This window comes from Bubalus kerabau, chromosome 1, assembly GCF_029407905.1.
Source record: "Bubalus kerabau isolate K-KA32 ecotype Philippines breed swamp buffalo chromosome 1, PCC_UOA_SB_1v2, whole genome shotgun sequence".
Classification (NCBI taxonomy): Eukaryota; Metazoa; Chordata; class Mammalia; order Artiodactyla; family Bovidae; genus Bubalus; species Bubalus kerabau.
In genome coordinates, this window is record NC_073624.1 from 215,685,844 (window position 1) to 215,713,141 (window position 27,298).

At 45.0% G+C, this 27,298-nt stretch overlaps 1 protein-coding gene across 13 annotated transcripts in view; it reads right to left on the minus strand.

The window, feature by feature from the left end:
- LOC129632511 (core histone macro-H2A.1) overlaps positions 1-27,298 on the minus strand; it is a 94,819-nt gene that overhangs the window by 38,935 nt on the left and 28,586 nt on the right. For all 13 annotated transcript variants that reach the window (XM_055554279.1, XM_055554290.1, XM_055554269.1 and 10 more), the window contains exons 3-4: positions 14,818-14,924; positions 14,176-14,373 (exon numbers count right to left, since the gene is read on the minus strand). In XM_055554279.1, the coding sequence (XP_055410254.1) occupies positions 14,176-14,373; positions 14,818-14,924 (305 nt within the window). The remainder of the gene's footprint in view (positions 1-14,175; positions 14,374-14,817; positions 14,925-27,298) is intronic.

The window sequence follows — 27,298 nt, forward strand, 5'->3', positions numbered from 1 at the left end:
AATGAATTAAAGACCTAAATGTCCGACCAGACCGTATAAAATACCTAGAGGAACACATAGCAAAACACCCTTTGACATAAATCACAGCAACATCTTTTTTGATCCATCTCCCAGAATAATGGAAATAAAAGCAAAAATAAACAAATGGGACCTACTTAAACTCAAAAGCTGTTGCATAGCAAAGAAAATAAACAAAAAGACAACCCACAGATAAGGAGAAAATATTTGCAAAGGATGTGACTGATAAGGGATTAATCTCCAAAATTTACAAACAGCTTATGAAGTAGCACCAAAAAATGGGCAGAAGACCTGAATAGACATTTCTCCAAAGAATACATACAAATGGCCAATAAGCACATGAAAAGATGTTCAACATTGTGTTATTAGAGAAATGCAAATCAAAGCTACAAGGAGATATCACCTCACACCTGTCAGAATGGCTATCATCATAAAATCCACAAACAACAAATGTTGCAGAGGGTGTGGACAGGAGGGAACCCTTCTCTGCATTGTTGGTGGCAATGTAAATTGGTATAGCCACTATGGAGAACAGTATGGATGTTCCTTAAAAAATGAAAAATAGAGCTACCATATGACCATAATCCCACTCCAGGGCATATATCCAGAGAAAAACATGGCCTGAAAAGATAAATGCACCCCTATGTTCACTGCAGCATGGTTTACAATAGCCAAGACAGGGAAGCAACCTAAATGTCCATCGACAGAGAAATGGATAAAGAAGATGTGGTCCATATGTACAATGGAATATTACTCAGCTGTTAAAAGCAATGAAATAATGCCATTTGTAGCAATATGGATGGACCTAGAGAGTGTCATATGGAGTGAAGTAAGTCAGACAGAGGAGAAATATCATATGACATCTCTTATTGTGGAATCTAAAAAGAAATTATACAAATGAACTAACTTACAAAACAGAAAAGAGACTCACAGACTTCGAAAATGAACTTATGGTTGCCAGGTGGACAGGATAGAGACTTTGGGAAGGTCGTGTACATGCTGCTATATTTAAAATGGAGAACCAACAAAAACCTACTGTAGAGCACAGGGAACTTGCTCAATGTCATGTGGCAGCCTGGATGGGAGGAGAGTTTGGGGGAGAATGGACACATGTATATGGTGGCTGAGTCCCGTCACTGTTCACCTGAAACAACCACAACACTGTTTATCAGCTATACCCCAATACAAAATGTTGTTGCTGTTAAAATTTTTTAATTAAAAAAAAATCACAACTGCTGAGCAAACATTGACAAAAAATAGAACCTACCAAAAAAAGATATTTTCAAAGAAAAGAAGAAGCCACAACAAGGTGGTAGAGAGCTGCTTTTGCGATGTTATCAAATCCCAACCTTTGCCAGACTCGTCAAGAAAAAAAGGGCGAAGACTCACATCAATAAAAGTAGAAATGAAAAAGAAGTTACAACAAACACTACAGAAACATAAAAAATCATGAGAGACTATTGCAAGCAACTATATGCCAGTGAAAATAAACAATCTAGAAGAAATGGACAATTCTTAGAAAGGTACAATCTCCCAAGACTGGACCAAGAAGAAACAGGAAATATGAACAGACCAATCACAAGTACTGAAATTGAACCTCTGACTTAAAAACTCCTTACAAACACAAGTCCAGGACCACATGGCTTCACAGGTGAATTTTATAAAAAATTTAGAGGAAAATTAACACCCATCCTCCTCAAATTCTTCCAAAAAACTGCAGAGGAAGCAACACTCCCAAACTCACTTTACAAGGCTACCATCACCCTGATACCAAAAACCAGACAAAGATATCACAGAAAAAGAAAATTACAGGCCAATATCACTGATGAATATAGATGTAAAAACCCTCAACAAAATACTAGCAAACCAACCCAACAATACATCAAAAGGATCATATGCCATGATTAGGTGGGATTTATCCCAGAGATGCAAGGATTTGTCAATATCTGCAAATCAATCACTGTGACATACTACATTAACAAACTGAAGAATAAAAACCATATGCTCTCAATAGGTGCTGAAAAAGCTTTTGACAAAATTCAACACCCGTTTATGACTTAAAAAAAAAAAAATCTCCAGAAAGTGGGCATAGAGGAAACCTACTTCAACATAATACAGTCCATACACAAGTTCACAGCAAACATCATTCTCAATTGTGAAAAACTGAAACCATTTCCTCTAAGACCAGGAACAAGGCAAAGGTGTCCACTCTCACCACTATTATTCAACATAGTTTTGGAAGCCCTAGCCACAGCAATCAGAGAAGAAAAAGAAATAAAAGGAATTCAAATTGAAGAAGAAGTAAAACTGTTATTGTTTGCCAATGACATGATAGTATACATAGAAAATCCTAAAGATGCCACCAGGAAACTACTACAGCTAATCAATGAACTTGGTAAAGTTGCAGAATACAAAATCAATGCACAGAAATGTTTTGTTCTTATATACTAACAATAAAAGATCATAAAGAAGCTTCTGCACATCAAAGGAAACTATTAGCAAGGTGAAAAGACAGCCTTCAGAATGGGAGAAGATAATAGCAAATGAAGCAACTGATAAACAACTAATCTCGAGAATATACAAGCAACTCCTACAGCTCAACTCCAGAAAAATAAATGGCCCAATCAAAAAATGGGCCAAAGAACTAAATAGACATTTCTCCAAAGAAGACATACAGATGGCTAACAAACACATGAAAAGATGCTCAACATCACTCATTATCAGAGAAATGCAAATCAAAACCACTATGAGGTACCATTTCACACCAGTCAGAATGGCTGCGATCCAAAAGTCTACAAGCAATAAATGCTGGAGAGGGTGTGGAGAAAAGGGAACCCTCTTACACTGTTGGTGGGAATGCAAACTAGTACAGCCACTATGGAGAACAGTGTGGAGATTCCTTAAAAAACTGGAAATAGACCTGCCTTATGATCCAGCAATCCCACTGCTGGGCATACACACTGAGGAAACCAGAAGGGAAAGAGACACGTGTACCCCACTGTTCATCGCAGCACTGTTTATAATAGCCAGGACATGGAAGCAACCTAGATGTCCATCAGCAGATGAATGGATAAGAAAGCTGTGGTACATATACACAATGGAGTATTACTCAGCCATTAAAAAGAATACATTTGAATCAGTTCTAATGAGATGGATGAAACTGGAGCCTATTATACAGAGTGAAGTAAGCCAGAAAGAAAAACACCAATACAGTATACTAACGCATATATATGGAATTTAGAAAGATGGTAACAATAACCCTGTGTACGAGACAGCAAAAGAGACACCAATGTATAGAACAGTCTTATGGACTCTGTGGGAGAGGGAGAGGGTGGGAAGGTTTGGGAGAATGGCATTGAAACATGTAAAATATCATGTATGAAACGAGTTACCAGTCCAGGTTTGATGCACGATACTGGATGCTTGGGGCTGGTGCACTGGGACGACCCAGAGGGATGGAATGGGGAGGGAGGAGGGAGGAGGGTTCAGGATGGGGAACACATGTATACCTGTGGCGGATTCATTTTGATATTTGGCAAAACTAATACAATTATGTAAAGTTTAAAAATAAAATAAAATTGAAGAACAACAACAACAAAAAAAGATCATAAAGAGAAATTAAGGAAACATTCCCATTTATCATTGCAACAAGAAGAATAAAATACCTAGGAATAAACCTACCAAAGGAGGTAAAAACTTGTACTCAGAAAACTATAAAACACTGATGAAAGAAATTAAAGATGACCTAAACAGATAGTGAGATAGTCCATGTTCTTGGATTGGAAGAATTTATATTGCAAAAATGACTATACTACCCAAAATAACCTACAGGTTACCAATGGCATTTTTCACAGACTTAGAGCAAAAAATTTTATAATTTGTATGGAAACAGAAAAGATCAAATTACCAATTGCATTTTTCACAGAATTAGAGCAAAAAATTTTATAATTTGTATGGAAACAGAAAAGATCCCAAATAGCCAAAGCAAGCTTGAGAAAGAAAAATGGAGCTGGAGGAATCAGGCTCCTTGACTTCAGACTATAGCATAAAGCTAAGTCATCAAGACAGTGTGGTGCTGGCACAAAAACAGAAATATAGACCAATGGAACAGACTAGAAAGCTCAGAGATAAAGCTACACACTTAATCTATGACAAAGGAGGCAAGAATATACAATGGAGAAAAGACAGTCTCTTCAATAAACAGTGCTGGGAAAACTGGACAGCTATATGTACAAGAATGAAATGAGAACATTCTCTAACACCACACTGAATGTCTAAGAATTGATGCTTTCAAATTGTGATGCTGCAGAAGACTCTTGAGAGTCCCTTGGACAGCAATTAAAACAAACCAGCCAATCCTAATGGAAATCAGCTCCGAATATTCACTGGAAAGACTGATGGTGAAGCTGAAGCTCCAGTACTTTGGCCACCTGATGTGAAGAGCCGACTCACTGGAAAGACCCTCATGCTGGGAAAGACTGAGGGCATAAGAAGGGGACGATGGAAGATGAGATGGTTGGATTGCATCATCAACTCAACAGACATGAGTTTCAACAAACTCTGGGAGATGGTGAAGGAAAAGGAAGCCTGGCGGGCAGCAGGAAGTCCATGGGGTCATGAAGAGTCAGATATGACTGAGAGACTGAACAAAAACAGCATACACAAAAATAAACTCCAAATGAATTAAAGACCTAAACATAAGACCTGGCACTATAAAACTATCAGAGGAAAACATATGCAGAACACTCTTTGACATAAATCACAGCAGATATTTTTTTTACCCACCACCTAAAGAAAATAAAAATAAAACTAAACAAATGGGACCTAATTAAATGTAAAAGCTTTTTGCACAAAGATAACCATAAACGAGACAAAAAGACAGCCTTCAGAATGGAATAAAATATTTGGAAATGAAGCAACTGACAAAAGATTAATCTCCAAAATATATAAACAGCTCATGAAGCTCAATAACAAAAAAACAACCCAATCAAAAAATGGGCAGAAGACCTAAACAGACATTTCTCCAAAGAAGACAACTACTGTCGTTTAGTCACTGAGTCATAGCCAACTCTTTTGTGACCCCATGGACTGTAGTCTGCCAGGCTCCTCTGTCCATAGGATTTCCCAGGCAAGAATACTGAAGTAGGTTGCCATTTCCTTTTCCAGGTGATCTTCCTGACCTACAGATTGAACCCATGTTTCCTGCTTGGCAGGCAAACTCCTGCATTGCAGGCAAAGTTTTTTTTTTTTTTTTTAACCACTGAGCCACTAGGAAGCCCATACAGATGGCCAAAAGGCACATGAAAAGATGCTCAACATAACCAATTATTACAGAAATGCAGATCAAAACCACAATGAGCTATCACTTCTCATCAGTCAGAATAACCAAGCAGGGAACTCAGCTCAGTGCTCTGTGGTGACCTAGATGGATGGGGTGTGGGAGAGAGGTAGAGGTCTAAGAGGGAAGGGATATATGTATACACAGTTTGTTCACTTTGTTGTACAGCAAAACGAACACAAAATTGTAAAGCAACTATACCCCAATTAAAAAAATAAAAGAACAGGTATGTGTATAACAAAAATAACTTTGCTGTACACCTAAAACTAATACAACAATGTAAATCAAATATACTTCAATATAAAATTTAAAAGATAAAAATGTGCTCTTAAAAAAAGAATGCATACATAAACGTGTGTGTGTAACTGAACCACTGTGCTTTACAGCAGAAGTTAACAACATTATAAATCAATAATACTTCAGTTAAAAAAAAAGAAAACAGTAAAATGTGAAAAAGATTCCAATGGCATTTTAAAAAGAAATAGAACAATCTTAAAATCTGTGTGGAACCATGAAAGACCCTCAACTATCCAAAGCAGTCTTGAAAAAGAACAACAAATCTGGAGGCATCTTGTTCTCTCATTTCCAACTACATAGGAAAGCTGTAGTTATGAAAACAGTATGGCACTGGCAAAAAGCAGACAATGGAACAGAATAACAAGCCCAGAAACAAACACAGGCACATATGGTCAACTAATTCACAGCAAAGGAGCCAAGAATATACAATGGAGAAAGGACAGTGTCTGCAATAAATACTGTTGGGGAAATTCAACAAGCAATGGAAAAGAATAAAACTGCACCACTATCTTACACTATACACAAAAATCAACTCACGATAGACTAAAAACTTGAACAAAGGAGTTGAAACCATAAAACTCCATGAGGAAAACAGACAGTAAGCACTTTGATATTTGTATTGGCAAGGATTTTGGAGTTGATGCCAGAAGAAAAGGCAACAAAAGCAAAAATAAATAAGTAGGTCTATATTAAACTAAAAGGTTTCTACACAGCAAAAGAAACAATTGACAAAATGAAAAGGCAACCTATGGACCTATATAAAAACTCTGACAATGCAAGAGCTAAAAACTCAAGAGCACTTTTCCAAAGAAGACACACAAATGGCCAACCAGTACATGAAAAGGTGCTCAACATCACTAATCATGAGGGAAAATGCAAATCAAAACCATAATGATATAGCACCTCACACCTGTTAGAGTGGCTATTATCAAAATGAAAGCAAATAACAAGTGTTGGTGAGGATACAGAGAAACGGGAACCCTGGTATACTGTTGATGGGAACATAAATTGGAGCAGCCACTACAGAAAACATTGTGGAGGTTCCTCAAAAAATTAAAAATAGAACTACCACATGATTCAGCAATTCCACTTCTGAGTATTCATCCAAAGGAAACAAAAACACTAACTCAAACAGATATAAGGGCTCCCCTGGTGGCTCAGCAGGTAAAGAATCCACCTGCGATGTAGGAGAAATGGGTTCGATTGCTGGGTTAGAAGATCCGCTGGAGAAGGATAGGCTACCCACTCCAGTATTCTTGGGCTTCCCTGGTGGCTCAGCTGGTAAACAATCTGTCTGCAATAGGACATATGCGCTCCATGTTCATTGCAGCATTACGTGTAATAGCCAAGATATAGAAATATGGAAACAACCAGAATGGCCACCAATGGAAGAATGGATAAAGTATGACACACTTTGTAGTATAGTTAATATATAGGGGGTATAGTTAATACCCCCTATATAAACAGAAAAGAGTATTAATCAGTCATAAAAATGAAGGAAATTCTGCCATTCGAGACAAAATGGATGGACCTGGACAGCACTGCTAAGTAAATATGTCAGAGAAATTAAAATGCCATATATACCGTATAATCTCTCTTACATGTGGAATCTTAAAAAATAGTAACAAGAAAACCAAACTCACAGGAAAAAAAGATCAGATCTGTTACTAGGGGCAGAGGGTTGGGGGAGGAGGGATTGCAGGAAAGTGGTCAAAAGGTACAAACTTCCAGTTATCAGATAAGTACTAGGAATGTAATATCCAACATGAGGACTATGGTTAACATTGCTGTATGAAACACAGGAAATTTGTTGAGAGCAGGTCCTAAGAGTTGTTATCACAGGAGAAAAAACTTTTTTTTAATATATGAGACAATGAATACTAACTATACAAATAGCTGAGAAAAGAAGAAAAGTGAAGGGCAAAGGAGAAAAGGAAAGAGATACCCATCTGAATACAGAGTCCCAAAGCATAGCAAGGGGAGATAAGAAAGCATTCTTAAGTGAACAATGCAAAGAAATAGAGGAAAACAATAGAATGGGAAACACTAGAGATCTCTTCAAGAAAATTAGAGACACCAAGGAAACATTTCATGCAAAGATGGGCACAATAAAGGACAGAAATGGTATGGACCTAACAGAAGCAGAAGATATTCAGAAGAGGTGGCAGGAACACACAGAAATGTACAAAAAAAGATCTTAATGATCTCGGCCAAGTCTCATCTGCTCTGATGTTTGAATCTCTGGAAATTTCATTAAAAAGTCAGCAAAATTTTGCAAGGATGGCATCTTCACAAAAGAACCCATCCCTTTCTTTGGCATCCCTTACCAGAACATTCATCCCTCATTTGCAGTTTAAAATATTTCTCAAAAAAGAAAGAGGCACCCTCCCAAAATCATCTTGGGCTTTTTGCCAGGCAAAAAGGAGCAAGTGTATTTTCTTGATCAAGGAGAGTGATTCACACATGAGGGTGGAGTTCAGTTGAGGCAGTAGCATGGATATATATTTGAAAAATCTGAGGTGAGATAACTTTTTATCAGAATTTTTGGCAAAAATTATCTTCCTGGCGATGCCCTAAATATTATCCTGTGAATCTTGGCGAGCCTTCTGACAAGGGGTCTCAACCTGGAAGATTTAGGCACAGTTTCCTTTGAATCTTCAGTGTTCTGTTTTGAGAATGGTCCCCAGGTTTCTATGATGTGCTGGGGACCCCGCACGAAGGCCTGCCCCCTTCTCTCTGGGAGGAGTCAGGCGTGCTCCCGCCCTGTGCCATGAGCTCTCTTCTCTGTCACTGGAATGCCTAGACACCTCCTCCTCCAAGTGTGGCCTTCCCAGAGAAGCCTCCCCTGACCAGCTATGAAAGGCAACACTGCCCTACTTCACTGCACTTGGCCGCGGGCAGAGAGCCACACACCCCCACCTCGCTTCTGTAATGACTCTGCCTCCCTCACCAGACCAGAGCTCACTGAGCACCGAGGTGCTATACCCTCACTACCAAGAAGGGGAACAAGCACACGCTGACGAGAAAACACGCGTGCATCTTCCTTCAACAACTCAAGTATCAAACGGGAAAACAGTAAGGCAACTTTCAAAATTTCTTAATGGGATAATATGCTGCATATGTGAGTAACAGCCATCAAGGTTAAAAATACACTGTCTCCTTCAGCAAGTCCACTTGGAGGACTTTCTCCTACAGATGACTTGCACACGGAGACCCAGGCACAGTGATGGTCACTATGGCACGGTTTCTCCGAATGGACACAAGGAACAATCCACAGAGAACTGGGTACACTGGTTCGGTTTACAGTATCAGCAACCGGGGTCACACCATGAGATACTAAAGCAGCTCACATGCCAAGATGAACAAGAACTGCCAAGGGAGTAAGACAAACAGTTGATGTGTGCCAGACACTGCTGCAAGCATTCCACATGGATTGTCTTTTAAGCTTCCCAACCACCCTGTGACATACCTCCAATTTAGAGATGAGGAAACTGAGATGCTAGAGAAATAAACTTTCCAAAGTCACACAGCCAGGAACTATCAGAACTGGAATACAAAGCTGGCACCAGTAACCACTGAAACCACACTGCCAAATCATTGGGGAATAAGATTCATAAAAGAGAAGTGAAAAGCAAAGGAGAAAAGGAAAGATATAAGCATCTGGATGCAGAGTTCCAAAGAATAGCAAGGAGAGATAAGAAAGCCTTCCTCAGCGATCAATGCAAAGAAATAGAGGAAAACAACAGAATGTGAAAGACTAGAGATCTCTTCAAGAAAATCAGAGATACCAAGGGAACATTTCATGCAAAGATGGGCTTGATAAAGAACAGATGGTATGGACCTAACAGAAGCAGAAGATATTAAGAAGAGATGGCAAGAATACACAGAAGAACTATACAAAAAAGATCTTCATGACCCAGATAATCACAATGGTGTGATCACTCACCTAGAGCCAGACATCCTGGAATGTGAAGTCAAGTGGGCCCTAGAAAGCATCACTATGAACAAAGCTAGTGGAGGTTATGGAATTCCAGTTGAGCTATTCCAAATCCTGAAAGATGATGCTGTGAAAGTGCTGCACTCAATATGCCAGCAAATTTGGAAAATTCAATAGTTTGGAAAACTCAGCAGTGGCCGCAGGACTGGAAAAGGTCAGTTTTCATTCCAATCCCAAAGAAAGGCAATGCCAAAGAATGCTCAAACTACCTCACAACTGCACTCATCTCACACGCTAGTAAAGTAATGCTCAAAATACTTCAAGCCAGGCTTTAGCAATATGTGAACCATGAACTTCCAGATGTTCAAGCTGGTTTTAGAAAAGGCAGAGGAACCAGAGATCAAATTGCCAACATCCGCTGGATCATCAAAAAAGCAAGAGAGTTCCAGAAAAACATCTATTTCTGCTTTATTGACTATGCCAAAGCCTTTGACTGTGTGGATCACAATAAACTGTGGAAAATTCTGAAAGAGATGGGAATACCAGACCCCCTGACCTGCCTCTTGAGAAACCTATATGCAGGTCAGGAAGCAACAGTTAGAACTGGACATGGAACAACAGACTGGTTCCAAATAGGAAAAGGAGTACATCAAGGCTGTATATTGTCACCCTGCTTATTTAACTTCTATGCAGAGTACATCATGAGAAACGCTGGGCTGGGCATAGAAGAAGCACAAGCTGGAATCCAGATTGCCAGGAGAAATATCAATAACCTCAGATATGCAGATGACACCACCCTTATGGCAGAAAGTGAAGAGGAACTAAAGAGCCTCTTGATGAAAGTGAAAGAGGAGAGTGAAAAAGTTGGCTTAAAGCTCAACATTCAAAAAACTAAGATCTTGGCATCTGGTCCCATCACTTCATGGGAAATAGATGGAGAAACAGTGGAAACAGTGTCAGACTTTATTTTTTGGGCTCCAAAATCACTGCAAATGGTGATTGTAGCCATGAAATTAAAAGATGCTTACTCCTTGGAATGAAAATTATGACCAACCTAGATAGCATATTCAAAAGCAGAGATATTACTTTGCCAACAAAGATCCGTCTAGTCAAGGCTATGGTTTTTCCAGTGGTCATGTATGGATGTGAGAGTTGGACTGTGAAGAAAGCTGAGCACCGAAGAACTGATGCTTTTGAACTGTGGTGTTGGAGAAGACTCTTGAGAGTCCTTTGGACTGCAAGGAGATCCAACCAGTCCATTCTAAAGGAGATCAGCCCTGGGTGTTCATTGGAAGGATTGATGCTAAAGCTGAAACTCCAGTACTTTGGCCACCTCATGCGAAGAGTTGACTCATTGGAAAAGACCCTGATGCTGGGAGGGATTGGGGGCAGGAGGAGAAGGGGACGACAGAGGATGAGATGGTTGGATGGCATCACCAACTCAATGGACATGGGTTTGGGTGGACTCTGGGAGTTGGTGATGGTCAGGGAGGCCTGTCATGCTGCAGTTCATGGGGTCGCAAAGAGTTGGACATGAGTGAGCAACTGAACTGAACTGAAAGATGTATGTGTGTGTGTACATATATATTTAAAGCTAGTAGTATCGGGAAGGCTTTATTTATCCATATGCTTTCATGTGCTTAGACTTTCTCAAAGGGTGCATGAAAACTCTGCTCTGGGGAGAAGTGGGAGGACTGTGGTGTGAGTGAGATTTTATTACCACATACTCTTTCATACCGTCCAAACTCACACACACTACCCACACAAATATTCATTAAAGTCACTAAACTGTAGGGCTGGAATGGAACCCACTGTTTCACTAGGTGGGGTAAACTGAGGCACAGACTCACCTGAGGCCACCCAATTAGAAGGAGAAACCCCAAGGCACTTGCAAGGGCCCTGGACGCCCAGCACCTGGTGGACTGTGTCGCCTTCTCTAACAGTTTCCACTATAGCTGACTCAGCTGTCACAACTGCAGACTTTCAAAACCTTCCAATTACATAGAATTGGGGGAAAAATTATGATTTGGAATTCAAGTGTTGACACTTGAAAAATACCAACTCCCTTTCACTACAAGTGCTTTAGCATGTAACTAAGGCTTTTTCTGCATGTCTCTGGAAAGGTTATTTTCAGAACATTCCACTTAAACCTGGAGATGCAGGGTTCTCTGCTGTTTCTGGGAGCTGACACCACAATTTACATTAAACAAATGTTTTGAAAATTAGCTGTTCACGGTTCCAATTTCAGCTTCCCCCAGGGTTTAATGTTAGCCAAATACTGGTACAGTAAGCAGACAATGTGTTTTATTGTGTAGAAGAAAAACAGACCACCATAACAGACTTCCTGCTTTTGTAATCAAGGGAGAAGTTGAGTGTTCAAGTGATTATTGGCATATGGTTACTAGAAACACCGAGTTCCAAATATAGCTACTAGAAGCTAAAGACATACACACACACACACACGCCCTCTGTATTTCGAGTTCAAAAAGAAAGAAAAAGCATTCCCAATGTTTGGTAGGTTGTGAAGTTCATAAACTCATGGGGCAAAAACTATGGCAGTAGACTGGGGATGATAGGGAATCAGGTTCAACCCAGGACTGCCAGACACACTGGAGTTGAAGAGGTGCTCAGACATCAAGAAGCAGTGGCCCACGTGAGCAAAGCCACACTCTGGCCACGGCACAGGAAGGCTACGTGCAGGGACGCAGCTCTGCCCCTAGTGGCCTCTGCTCTGCGGGCAGCCAGCTCCCTGAGGCCCACAATCAAGAGATGATGGACTTGGCATCTCTGTTTTCTTTTTTAACATTTAAAAAAGCCAGGATGCCCTGGCTTTGCCCTGTCCTGCCCCTCCCCACAAACACAAATGTTGTAAGGGGAAAAAAAAAACAGTTCAATCTGTTAATTTTATAGTTAGCAGGAATGAGTAACAGCATTCTGTGAAATCCCCTGCCTGCCCCTAGCCTGCCCCGAGCCTCCTCCAGGACTTGTGGGCTGGGTGGACTGCAGTGTCTGGAAATAACTTATAGGACACTCTCCAGTACTAGGTTTCTCTCTCAAAGAAGTGGGAGTGATTCTGAGCCTGGTGTGCGGGGTGGGGTGGGGTGGGGTTGAGAGGCTCTGTGGGCAAGAAGAATTTAGATTTTGTAGTTTTCAGGAAAGTGAAGAGTGAAGGCAGAAGGGGATAGAAGAGGATGAGATGGCATCACCAACTCAATGGACATGAGTTTGAGCAAGCTCCAGGAGTTGGTGATGGACAGGGAAGCCTGGCATTCTGCAGTCCATGGGGTCGCAAAGAGTCGGACACGACTCAGTAACTGAACTGAGGGAATGAGGGAAGTGACTATCTACTTACAGACGGGTGAACAAAGAATATAGCCTCTTAATACCTTAGCTAAAGAGTCCATGAACTATGTGGGTGGGAGGTTAGAGGTCTCAGAAGGTGCCCCTCCATTTGGTGAAGGCCTGCCTGATCTGTGGACGGGCTTGGAGGAGGGGACATGCTGGGAGCGCGGGCTGGTGTGTGGCTCTGGGTCAGGGCTCCTGGACCTGTCCTGGGAAGGTGTCTCAGCATCTCACTCCAGTGAGGGCTCTGGTAGAAACGTCCTGACACTGACACTGCATTAGACCCCTCACAGCATTTCCAAGGGGATGTGACTTACAAAATAGGAAAGCCACCTTCTGCCACAAAGAATTTCCTTAGTCTGGCTGGGGGGCCGGAAGGATGACTCCTGAGACGACACCACAGGACAGGGCAGCCTTCAGATTCCATTTTACTAAACACAGAGCAGCACTGGCCCTAGCTTGCTGGTCCTGGAGTCTGTGACAACAGCAGAGAGGCAGGGCCCAGCAAGGAGGAACAGAGAGCATGCGCCCCAGTTACCCGGGAGTCTCAGACGGCTGAGGACAACCAGTTAAAGGCGTGGGCCTCCAGAGGGCGGATGAGCCAGATCCTGGCTTGGGATCAGCTGGCCCGCCCTACTCCAGAAGACATTAGGTCACACTCACGAGAAGGTTTCGCTCCCCACAAGATCAGCACCTATGGCCTAGTCTCAGTTCAAACTGGGTCTGGCAGGAGGAGCCCAGACAACACATCCATTTTCCTCCTAACAAGGCAATCATTTCAAAGAACTAACTGTCTGAACCATTCCTGCTACAACAGGCTCGGAAGAGGACACGAAGCCATGGCAACACAACGACAGTTCTGACATGTCAACGGCAAGCATTGCAGCCGGCACCTCTGGGCAGGACTTGATGGTTGCTCACACAGGGAATCTCCTGCACACACAGGTCCCTCCCCACAGGCGTGGGCATCGCCTCGAAGGGCAGGCACCGGCCCCTTCCAGCCTGGGGCTATCTGCCCCGGCACCTCCCCACATCACCTCTGCCTAGGGAAATCTGGTTTCCCACCTGCATCCAGACTCTGGCCACTTGAGCTGGACTAGCTGTCGTCAGCTGCGTTTGTTTCCATAGGCCCCACCCCGAGAGGGGAATGAGCCCTCAGCAGGAAGGGGCACCCTTGTGACCCCACCTACCTGCACCTGCCTGGCCCCACACCTCACACATCTCTGCCAAATCACATACTCACCTTGGATTTCCGGGCCCCTTTCTTGCCCCCTGTTTTCTTAGACACGGGCTTCTTCTGGGACGGAGACTTGGCCTTTTTGGCTGGGGGTGGTGTGATGATGGCTTCCAACTTCCCTTTGGATCCTCGTTTCTTCGCTAGCAACTCTGGATGGATGTTTGGTAACACACCCCCACTGGCTATGGTGACTCCTTTTAGCAGCTTGCAGGAAAACCAAATGAGCAGACAGTGAGCCGGACCACCCCGTCCATGACCTTCAAGAAGTCAATCCTCCCCACCCATGCTCCTGCTCTTGGTTGGCAGAGCTCTCTCCTCTATGGCATCTACAGGGATGCTAACAGGACCCTGGCTCACTACACAGGGAGCAGGCCTTCAGACTCCTTCACTCGGGTGGAGTTTCCAAACCATCTTTCTTCCAGGAGAGTCAAATATCTTTCTTTATTCCCCCCATCCCCAACCAATAAAGTCTTGGGGAAAAATTGCCATGGGGGGTGGGGGGACGGCAGGGAAGTGGCTAACAGTCACAAGCAGTCCACACCCTTGACAGTCAGCCAAACACCACCCTCCCTCTGGATAGACAGCTCTTGGGCCGCAAGACCGCCTGCTGGGGTGTTTGGGTCGCGGAGGCAGAGGAGAGCCCCATACCTGATTCAGCTCTTCATCGTTGGCCACAGCCAGCAGGATGTGCCGGGGCGTGACCCTGCCCTTCTTGTTGTCTCTTGCTGCGTTGCCAGCCAGCTCCAGAATCTCCGCTTTGGGGAAAGGAGAGGAAGGGCATATGGTCACATTATAGCATCAGAGAGCTGTGTGCACCCTCCCAAATCCCCTGTTCTTGGTGTCGGGAAGGGGAGCAGGTGGCAGTGTCCTGACCCTACCCTGAGCCATGAAGCTGCAGGCGGTCTGCCTGGAAACACTTGGTGGCAAGTCACAAAGGTGTTGAGAGGCAAAGCTGAGGGGGATAAGGGAGACCCCTGGCCCAACCCATTTGTTGTGGACATGCAAAACTGAGGTTTAGAGAGGAGAAAGGACCACCAGCTAAAGGCCCTCATTGAGGGGTGGTAGAGCTCAGATTTGAACTTTCTTCCCAGAACAGGGCTGCCCACAGCCAGCATGCCAGATATCATCAGCATCAACCCCATGGGGCCAGCAGTGCGGCCCCTGAGCTAGGAGTCATACAGGGGTTTATGGGACGTCAGGGGGAGGTGGCATGTTACTCAGTACATTTCTGTTAACAGAATCAATGTAACAGAATCAATGTTGAAGGCCTGCACACTCATATTCAAAACTAGAAGGATATGACTGCACCCTTTACAAAGTCAACATTATAAAAACATAAAAGAAAAGAGGTGGGGTGTAGTAGATTAAAAGAGGCTACACAGACACAACAGCCAGATACAAAGTGTCAATACTCAATGGGATCCTGATTGCAAAAGAAGTTATAGAAGTCATTCTGGTGACAACTGAGGAGATTTGAATGTGGGCTGGATAGTGGACACAAAGGAATTACTGATTTTCTTGGGTGTGATAACAGTATTACCACTCTGAAGGGAGCATCTTGTCCTTAGGAGATACATGCTGAAGTATTTAGGGGTGAAGGGCCCTGGTATCTGCAATTTACTCAAATAATTCTGAAAAAGTCTACAGAGGAAAACAAGTGTGGTGACATAACAAAGGTGTTAAAGTTAACACCTGTTAAGTCCAACTGTGACGTGAGAGAGTAAGACGTCAGAGTTCCTCTCTCAACATACTGTATATTTGACATTTTCCACAAAATAATTAAGAACCCAGAAGGAGATGAGCCTGATCTATAGTTGGTGCTAAGTTAGAGGTTACTGACCAATCTTTTGGGACAAGGTCTCAGCAGACAAGACGACAGGTCTCCAAAAGCACCAAAGATGGGAGAAATGAGGAAATGCCCTTCAATAAGAGATTTTTTTTCCCTCCTTGGTGGCCTAGTTCTCTTTGTGAACTGTCAACCTTGTTACTTTCGTCTCATTTTCTTAATGAGAAATGCAGACTGTCCCCAGATGTGTCTTACATCCCCACTTCTGCAATTCTGTCCACACCACAGCCCTGTCTGCAACATCCATCTAGCCCACCCTTCTGGGCTCAACTCAAGTCTGGCCTCTTCCTCGTACTAAAGGATTTATAATATTCAAAGTTATGTTGTAAACACTAGACTTGTCCAGCAAAGTTAAAACTTGGCATCATTATAAAATAACTGCGGAAAAAAAATTCTAGCTACATTAAAATCACATATTTAAATTTTACAATATTACATGGTTTACCCTGGAGAAGGAAATGGCAACCCACTCTGGTATTCTTGCCTGGAGAATCCCATGGACAGAGGAGCCTAATGGGCTATAGTCCATGGGGTCGCAAGAGTAGGACACAACTTAGTGACTAAACCTACATGGTTTACAATGTTAAACCACTGTTACAGCTGAACCCAATGCAAAAATGAGTCCGTGTGTCAAACTGAACAGCTGCTTGGCTACCCATAGCTGGATCAGGAGGGTTCCCCTCAATCCAAGGCACAAATTCAATAATCGCTGCACTGATGATAAGTGGACACCAGGGACACTGAGGCTCTGCCTGCTTGATGCTCCCAGGTCATAGGGATCCTTATGTGCATGTGCTTGTCACTAGAGTGAGGCCCAGGGAGGAAGGGGATATAATCAATACACCTCCCACCCTCATCCATTAGCTTCAACAGGACTGTTCCCCAAACAGTCTGAGTACCAGGATCCCCTGTCAATTTTACTGAAGCTTCCCTGAAACTGATGGTTGGCTGCGTATGCCAAAGCCCAGAGGAGATGACCCTATCATGACCAAGCAAGAAAGAGTGCTTGGGATGCTCAAGTGACCTGATGTCCAGCTGCAGAAATGAGCCCAGCTTGAACTCCACTCTGCCCCGTTCATGGAGGAGGCAGTGTACCTACAACACTATTGTCCAACTCACCGCCTGGAGGAAGCCAAGCAGAAGCCCAGAGCCTAGCAGTCAGGGCACAGGAAGGAGAGCCACCACAGGCAGCCATGTGGCAGGAAGGCTGGAGAGGGGCTGCTGGCACCACTGGGCTGCAGCCCGCTTGGCTGGCTTCCTGACCTCTCCCACCCCTCACCTCCCCAGCCTTTCTCCACCGGGAGGCCACAGGAAGCATGGGGCCATCACTATCTACAGCAGGAATACACGGAAGGGGGCTGGGGGATTACAACTTTGTCCCCATAATGTGCTAAGAATCCGTTACCAGGCCCTCATTAAAAAAGAAACAGAGAGAAAGAGACAGAGAAATCCACAGTAGTGCCCTAAGCCCATCCCTGTGGTAAGAAGATCGTTTGAAATTACGGTTTCTCGGGAAAGTGGAGGTGGCCTGTTTCCCCTTCCTGCCCAGAGTACTGGTGCAGGCTCTCCCCAAGAGAAGGCACAGTGGCCGTTGGTGGGGGTAGGGGGAAGAGGGATGTGGTCATTTTATTTTTGGCATCACTACTTTAGCTTTTTTCCTGTGGGGAAGGTGGTAACGATGAATTGCAAAGACCTGGAGGGTGGGGAAGGGTCACCAGAACTCCAAGTGTGTTCCAGCATCTGGGTGAGGGACAGGCAGTATGGAACACAAGCACGAGAAGCAGCGTGCTTCCCACTAAGCAGCACCCACAGCTGAGAAATAAGATCAATTCTCCAGGAAATCCCCTGAACTGCCACTAATTTCACAGCCCCCACACACCCCTACACTCTCACATTATGGGGAAAATCTCCAATGGCCCAAGTCTCTCCACTTGCGAAATCTCAAGGATTGTGCTGACTGCTAATTCAAGGCTTCCCCGGTGGCTCAGTGGTAAAGAATGCACCTGCAATGCCGGAGACGTGGGTTCGATTCCTGGGTTGGGACGATCTCCTGGAGAAGGAAACGGCAACCCACTCCAGTATTCTTGCCTGGGAAATCCATGAACAGAGGAGCGTGGCAGGTTACAGTCCATAGTGTTGCAAAGAGTTGGACACGACGAGCAACTAAATAGTGACAACAACTGCTAATTCAGCCTGGACTCAGGGATGCCAGACGAGATGGACATGGAGGGGCTGGGGAGGTGTGTGCAGTGCGGCGAGGAGCATCTAGCACCTTGGAAATAGCTGGGCTGAAGTGTCCTTCCTGTGTCATTCCTCTGCCTTTTCACCAAGGAGCCAGAAAACCCCTTTCTTTTTGCAAAACTCCAGCTCACTTTTGATCTGTGAAGACCAAGACAGCTGGCCCTCCCACTCCCTATCTTCAAAGAGTGGACCCTCAGCCCTGTTGGGAGGGAGGGAGCGGCATCAAATGGGGTAACAAAGAAGGGCAGAGGTTCACAGTTTGGCTGATTGAGCCAGAGCTTTATCTTCTGTTTACTCCTGCATGTTTTCCAGATGGATAGTTACCATAGCAACTCCTTCGTCAAGGGACACACAAGATGGAGCACCTCAGAGACACACCTTTTATGAGAAGTGTGTTCCCGGCTCCACCCTACCCCTGCACTGCGGCAGGCAGAGGGCTGGGGCAGTTGACAAGAGACCAGAAAGAAGCAGGAACCCAGAGCACAAACTCGCCCCTTGCCAAGGATTCAGTAATATGTTCCCCTCTTTCATCCTCAGTCCAGTTTTAGAAACGGCAATCGTAAAGGGCTTTCCTGGCTAAGAGAGGGCTGCCTGCTGCAGGGGGGGAGGAGAGGTGCAAAATGCCAGCAGCTCAACAAGATGGATCAGCTCCCATCTGCTCTCCAGGGCCTGTTTGCAGGAGGGCGGGAGAGAGGGCGCTGAGTGCTCAGGATTTGGGGCAGGGCACACGCCACTAAAGGAGATTTCCTGATTAAGTTTCCTTCCTAGTTAAGTGATCCTAGGCTTTGCAAATGATAGCAAGGACACATCTGTGGAAGCCCTACGCTCAAGGCTATGCCTGGGTTCCTGCCACTGTACCCACTGCCCAGGGGGATGGGCACCTCCTGGGCCAGGCCAGAGCCAGCTTCAGCTCTACCTAGACTTGAATGGAATCCATGCCTTCCTACCAGGGAGGGTTTGCTGCACTTGATTCATCTTGTATTTCAGAAGGTTTTGTGTGTCTCTAAATTTTTTTTGCTTCTGTCTATTTTGAGAGAAAAGGGATTCTGAGAAAGAGAACTAGACAAGCACCACATTTACAGATGAAAATTCTTTTCTCCATGGTTTGCAGTGCTCTGTGCTTGGATCCTGCCTCAGAGGGAGTTTCAGGAGCCACAGTGCAGAGACTGTAACCGAAACAAATGGAATCTGTAAGAAATCAGCAGAGAGTGGTTAGCAGGAAAAGAAACAGACCCCTGACCAGGGTATGCACCCCCTCTAACTTTGTCACCAATGACCAACGCTGGGACAGGTTTGGGGCTCAGAGCCTGGGGGGTCACCTCTGAGAGGACTCTCAGTTTGGTGAAGTTCCGCAGTGACAGACACTGCAAAGGGGTCAGGTCGAATGATGAGTTACACTAGCCAACTCGTGTGCCAGTTTCCTGTTCTAAGATCTTTTTAAGATCTAATTGGTAAAACACCTGAGTATCTCTGGCTCCAACTCCTGGCCAGTCCCTGGCCAGTGGTGAGCCACTGGCTCCATCACATGCCTAGTGATGCAACCTTATTCTCTCCTCAGAGCAGCAGGCAGGGCAGAGGCACCCCTGGGCCCACCATACCCTGGCCATGAGGAATGTGACCATTTTAGGGCCACTTGATGAGATCCCCACAGCCTTGAGTAACAGCATTATTTGGCAGCCTTCTCGGCTACAGCCCAGCTGTTTGAACGTGAATGCCTCTGACAGGTCTACTTTCCAAGTTCACCCAGAGACCAAAGGCTTAGTGTCTTTTTTTCCTTCTCCAAGCGTCTTGCATATAGTCCTATCTGTTGTACTGAAGCATTGTGTCTATCTTCCTTCAGGGAGATGAAGTCATGGTTTGCAGAATTAGACCCCTAACAACTAACAGGTGATGCGTGGAGGCTGCGCCAAACTTTAAACACAACCCTCGCAAAGGCAAGAGTTGGGGGCTCCTACAGAACTGTTTGAAGCGTCTTCTCTCACAAAAGAAATATTAAAAAGAACAACCAGAAATCAAAGAAAAGCAAATGTTCACGTAATCCCAGGGAGAACACAGATATTTGCTATGAAGCCAACAACATGACAAGGAATCTGTTTATTGTATTTCTTTCCATTCATCAGGCTGCCATCAGCAGTTCATTGAGTTCAGAGCTGTTTTACACTATTCTGGAAGGCCTTAACCCAATCAACCCCAATCGGAGACTGACTGCTAAGTGTTTCCTGCATCTTGACTGCACCAGTTTCCTCCAATTCCCTCAGCAGCCCAGAATCCACCTTTTCGGGTGATGAGTGGCAGGAACTGAAGCCCACTGAGCCATCGGCCTGGAGCACCAGGGCCTCGCCTCCACTCTGCTTGTCCCAGGGGCCTCCAAGGAACCAGTGATTCCACAGGGAAAATAAAATACCTTGTCTTCTGCCCAGAACAGCAGTAACTGGGGGTGTTATGTTCTGGGCAGAGGACAGGGTATTTTGCAGCAATGAGCCATTCTGTCCCTTTCCTGCAGATGTTCTGAGTCTCACACAAACTCAGCCATTGCTGTTACGCCCACAAGACAGACCCCCCTCCTCAGGGTCCAGGTGGCAGCATGTAGTCCAGTATCCCACCTTCCCCACCAAGTCTCCCAGTAAGAAAGAAATGCAGCTTAGTATCAGGTTTCTAAAGTAAGCTAATTCTTGTACACATTTTAAAATAAATAATTAGTAATTTTGCATTATACACATTAACAAGAAAAAGATTATGATTCTTGGCAAATATTACCATCATCTAACCCGCCAACCCAGTCTGGTGCTTGAGTATCTTGCCTTTCAGGAAAGTCTTCCTCTTCCTTCCCCAGATCACTGGAGGGTCTGTGTGAGCTCACCTCCTGGGTCCATCTTCAATGGTGGCTGCAGCCCCACATAGCACCATGGTTAAGCGGGGGCATGCTGTCAGACAAGCTGGGTGCGAATCCCAGCTCCTGCCCTGAGCTGTGAGATTTGCCAAGAAACACCCGTGCCTCAGTTTCCCATTCTATAAACAGGGGGTGAGGTCACCTCTAGGTTTGTGAGAATTAATGAGTTACCAAATTACATGCTTAGAACGCTCGGTAAAAGTCAACTCCAAATACTGACGCCACAACCACACACTTTTATCTCTTAATAGAGTATAGCAGGCTTGATTTCTAGGAGAAGAAAACTCTTTCTTTTCCTCGATGTCCTCTATCAAAATAACTGGCTGTCTGGCTGGCTGGAGAGATGGGATGTGCGTGAGAGCTGAGAGGAGGAGGAGAGATGCAATATGGAAAACCTGGTGTTTCCTCCCCTGATAGTTTACCCTTTGCTGTTACACTTAACAGTTTACATATGTTTGAAAAATGCACTTGAACCTGCTTAACCTCAGTGCTGCCAGACCTGCCTTGATATTACGCAGCACCCAGGGCGGCCCCACAGGCAGCCTCTGCCTAGGGATGGGGTCTGGGGCTTTTGTCTGACCCGGCAGGGGGTGGCGTGGTGGGCAGGAGCAGAGCCAGCTGCTGAGGCAGCACAAGTTGAGGCCCCAGGAGGAAGGCGGGAGGCCAAGGTGGCTGGGGAAGGCCAGAGGAACCTGCTCTAACCGGAGGCCTGGCCGACAGCCGGGCAGGGCCCTCTCCGCACGGCTCACTGCTTTCAAGGACTTGAAATTCATTTACAAGGAGATGGTTAATATGTATGTTTGTTTTTGATATGGAAAATCATAGCCATTTGTTCTTAATTTATCTCAGAAAGGGGTGAACAATCAGAGATGTCTGCTGGAATGAAAAGATTTGAGGAGTGTGATGTAAAGAGGAAACTCATTTAAAGAACCCTGACATGGTGCCATTTCTGAGACAGACTTCTGAAGCGGAAACAAGGAGTAGAGTGGGGCTTTGGTGGGCTGCCATCCTGCGGGGAGGTGCATGCCCGTCACTGGCGATGCCTGTCGCCCGTGCTTACACACGCCATTTAGGAGCTATGGCACAGCTCTGCTGCCTGGGAGTGGAGTTGGCGACCAGGTCTGAGGGAGACATTTTGCTCTACCCACTTGGGCGCTGACTGAGCTTATCTTGTGCGCAATTTATCTTTTCAAAATGTAAAAAATAAACTGAATACATAGCATAAACGAGAAGAAGCGACTATGCTAGATGCCACCCCACTGGCCTTGGCAACTGCGTGTCATAAGCACCCCCCGCCTTGACATCTGTCCTGGCATGCTTAATCATGCTTCTGGGATTAAAAAAAAAAAAAATCTGAGCACATGAAGACTTTTTAGGTTCTTTCATAAATGACTTTTTAGAGCCACATAAGGGTGTCATAGTAGGGGAGGTCCCCTAGAAGGGGCCTGAGGTCACCTTTAATAGCCCTGCCCCAGCTCTATCTGTCCAAATGGATTCCCAACGCGAGGCCCACTGGTCTAAGGACTTGTCTAAGCTCTGTCACCCAGGATTCCACCTCTTGTTCACTAAGAGGACAATGAAGGACATCACGAATAAGCCTTCTGGCTCTCAGTTGGCTCTTGGTCCACTCTCGGTGCTGCTGAGCACTATAGCCACCCCACACTGACTGGGCACTGCCCTCCGCTCTCCTCACTGCGGCCATCTGCAAGCCTCTCCCCGAGGACCTCTGTGTCCTGTTGCTGCTATAGGCAGCTCCTCCCACACTGGTCAGACTGCCCCTTCCTAGAGCCCAGCACCCGTCACTCCAACAGCATCACCCCTCTTGTGCTCATGCACTTCTTTCCCACAAGCCCTCAACTTTCCTCCTTCCTGTCAGGGACTACGTGTCCTTCCAGGTTCATCCTTTAGGACCCCTGTCCTCTTCGCCCATGCCAGGCCACGGGGTTGTCTCCCGCCTGGCACATCCACACCACGTGCCCTCTAGCACTCATGTGAAATTGCAAAGGGCCTGCCTCCCCAACTGGGCTATGAGGACGGGAGCCAGCGTGGAGGACTGGGCATATCCCATCTTCTGGAGACATCTGCTGAAGCCAGAGGAGAGGCAAAGTGGACTAAGTGGTCCCAAGTCCAGCGTTCTCCTTTTAACAGCTAAGGTTTCAGCTCCATTGAGAGCCTACAGAAATGCTCTGCTAGAGATGAGTTAGGAGAAGGCAATGGCACCCCACTCCAGTATTCTTGCCTGGAAAATCCCATGGACGGAGGAGCCTGGTAGGCTGCGGTCCATGGGGTCGCAAAGAGTCGGACACAACTGAGCGACTTCACTTTCACTTTTCACTTTCATGCATTGGAAAAGGAAATGGCAACCCACTCCAGTGTTCTTGCCTGGAGAATCCCAGGGACGAGGGAGCCTGGTTGGCTGCCGTCTATGGGGTCGCACAGAGTTGGACACGACTGACACGACTTAGTAGTAGTAGTAGAGATGAGTTACTGTGTTCAGTGACCTTCGAGAAGTACTTCAAACTCCCAGAGCGTCAGTTTCCTCCTAAGCAAAATAGGTGGTTTGTGGATTCAGTGAGTTACTCGATGTAAAGCACTTAGCCAATGCCCGACACACAGTAAACGCTCCATGTATGGCAGATATTTTATTACCTAAACCGCCCTGCCTTTGCCTGCACTCAACCACTGCCCTCTGTGCCCCCAAACTCACATTTTGACAAGCCACAATTTTAATCTGGGAGGGAGACTGCCAGGGCCTGGGGCAGAGGTGGAAGGGCAAAGAAAACAATGCTACTGGAGTTAAGGACGGGCATTTTCTGAATGAACAGCAGACACTGACTTTTGGCGGTCAACATCCAGATTTACAGAGCCAACAGAGAGCTGTTAACCAAAGACTACCTCAGGTACCAATTACCACAGGGAGCATCAATCAGGACACTGCCGGCAAGGGAAACCGAAAGCTAACCTTTTCCAGAGACCCTGGATTTCCATGTGGTTCTCACAGTTCTGCAGGCAAGAAATGTGGGCTCTGGCAGAGATGGAGCCGCCTTCTCTAAGGAAGACATATATAAAAGTCTTCTATCAAGGCAATTCGATACAGGTCCCCCGGGAGACCCCACAGGCCTCTCGAAGTACCAGGGAACATAACGCTTTCTGGCCACTAGATGGAGGGCACTTGTCTGAAAAGGAAAAAGGTAGGGTGGAAGATGAAGGGAGAGAGAGGGAAGGAGGGAAGGTGGAGGCAGGTCAGAGCTGTAGGCTGCTGAGCCTGGCAAACCCGAGGAGAAGGTGTCATCATCGGGCACCAGAGCTGGAGGGGCGGTGGGGAGAGACAGGCCAGGAGACAGAGGGAGGCCGCCTGCGGTCAGTGCCCCTTGGCGTTTGTCTACTTGCTAGAACTTACTTATAGCTCCAAGGAGTGGCTTTTTGCTCTATAGTATTTTCCGCTGGATTGACTAGACACAGAAGCCTTGAGACAGGGAAAGAAAGTAAGGGGGCTATACATATGCTTTATTAGTTACTGATAATTTTAATAGGAAGATATTGAGAGAAGAGATATTTGTGGAATTCTTACCCACTTCTTCCTCTCAGTAAGTTAGCAGTTCCTTTAAAGCCATTCTTGATGTTCATTCACAGGGGGACCCGGGGGTATGTATACTTTGAGCACCCCTCCTGGGACACTGCCACTTTAACCAGAGCTCCTGGCTCCCTCTGCGATGCGAGGTACAGCTGAGACATCCTTTTCTGGCGGGAGTGCGAGATCAATTCTTGAAATGCCCCCAGTGTCTTCCTGTTTGCCACCAACAGCTGCTCTGCCACTGGCCCATCCTCAGGCTGGGCTGGGCCATGATGCCCTGAGGTTAATCCTAATTACTCATCATTAAAAACTCCAGGGGTCTAGTTCAGCTCTCATTCTTACCAATTTCCTGGTAGCATCTGCCATTAGCACCATCCCCTCCCCTCCAGAAACTCATCCTTCCCCTAACTGGTCTTCTTCCCCTTCAACAAAAATCCAAGTGCTGAGCAGCAGAGTATACAATGATGAGAGAGGGGTGAGAACGGCACAGTCCCAGACCTGGGGTCACTAATATGTCCTCTGCAATGTCTGGCCCGTCAGACAGTCAATACACATCTGTTGAAATCAACAGTGATTCTTCAGACCCACCCCCCGGCTCCCCGCCCCCCCACCCCACACGGCACCCAGCTCACAATCTTGTACCTGGTCAGAGCTTGGTAACTCTTTCACAAATAGGTCATTACAGATGAATTACTAAACCACTGAACAAGCACGGCAGCATTTAGAGAGTGACGCAGGATGGAAGTGCAGGGACACTATCTGAGGCACTGGCCTGGTTTCATGGATTAGAACACACACTCAGGATCCATGGCTTGCAGTGTGAACTACAAAGCTGTCACCCCAGGGGAAGCAGCCCCTGGATGGCCCAGGATCCAGGCAGGCCACCCTTCACAGTCTCAAGTCAGGACGCGAGGTTGGCTCAGGGGGGTGGGGGGTGGGATGGAACAGGGATGCTGGGGCAGGTTAGAGGCAGATGAAACACCCTCAGATTTGGGCTCAGATACACGTACACACGTCAGTCTCTGCATCTCACATGCAACTATTATTTTTTGGCATTACATTTTTTAGATGTATTTCAAAATGAAAAGGGGGAGGAACATATTTAGAAACATATATTGCATATATAAGAAACTGGCAATACTGATTGTCCCCTGGGAGGAGACCTGGGTGTGCAAGAGAGTAGGGAAAGAAATGCATGTCTCACTGTATGTCTTTGGGGAACATGATTTTTATCATTGGTATATATTACTTATTAAAGAAAATAATGTGCTGCGTGCTTAGTCACTCAGTCATGTCTGACTCTCTGTGACCCCATGGACCGTAGCCCGCCAGCCTCCTCTGTCCGTGGAATTCTCCAGGCCAGAATTCTGGAGTGGGGAGCCGTTCCCTTCCCTAGGGGATCTTCCCAACCCAGCAATCAAACCCAGGTCTCCGCACTGCAGGCAGATTCTTTACCATCTGAGTCACCAGGGAAGCCCAAGAATACTGGAGTGGGTAGCCTATTCCTTCTCCAGGGATCTTCTCCACCCAGGAATTGAACCGGGTCTCCTGCATTGCAGGTGGATTCTTTACCAACTGAGTTAGCAGGGAAGCCCAAAGAAAATAATTACTTTCTATAAAAATTAAAACAGTGAAAAACCTGCCAGATATGAGAAACATCTTATAAAATGTATAACAAGATAAACACACCATTGAAACAGAAAAGAAAGTCCAGAAATAGCCCTATGTATATATAGAAATTTCATGTATGATAAAAGCAGCCTCTTAGATCATCAGGGAAAAGCTGGAATACTCAATTAATTGTGTTGAGATAAATGGGTAACCATATGAAATAAAATTAAGTTGATTCCTCTCTTACACTATATCAGGAAAAATTCCAAATGGGTCAAAGTAAAAATGTAAAAAATTAAACCGTAAGAAGTACTAAGCAAGAGCATGAGGGAATTCCTTTGCAGCCTTGGAGAGAGGTAGACACTCTGAACAATAACTCAAAATCCAGCAAAAACAGTCTCATAAAAATTTCTGATACTAAAATTATTCAGATAAAATGGCTAATCATTTCACTCATATTAAGTCATCATTTTGTATGTTTTAAATATATACAATTATATTTGTCAATTATTCCTTAATAAAGCTTGGGAAAAAAGAATTATTCAGATAAATACATAAGAATGTGTGTAAAATACAAAGAAAAATATGTGTAAAATATAAAGAAAAATTTGAAAATGAAGAGAAAACAAGATATCGTGAGGAATGACCAAGTATATTCACAAAAGAACTAAACAGAACTTCTAGACTAAAAAATAACAAAACAAATTAAAAATTTAGTGACTGAAGTAAATAACAGGTAAGACACAGCTGAAGAGAGAGTTAGTAAAGTGGGAGATAGTTTTACAAGACAGACCTGAAGTAATTATCCAGAAAGTAATTTGAAAAGACAGAAATGAAAAATATGAATGAGATAAACAGATATGGAGCTTAGAAAAACCACTAACAAATCCTTAATTTGTGTTCCATAGGGAGAGACTAGAGACACTGAAGAAATAACAGCTAAAAACTTTATGGATAAGATATAAAG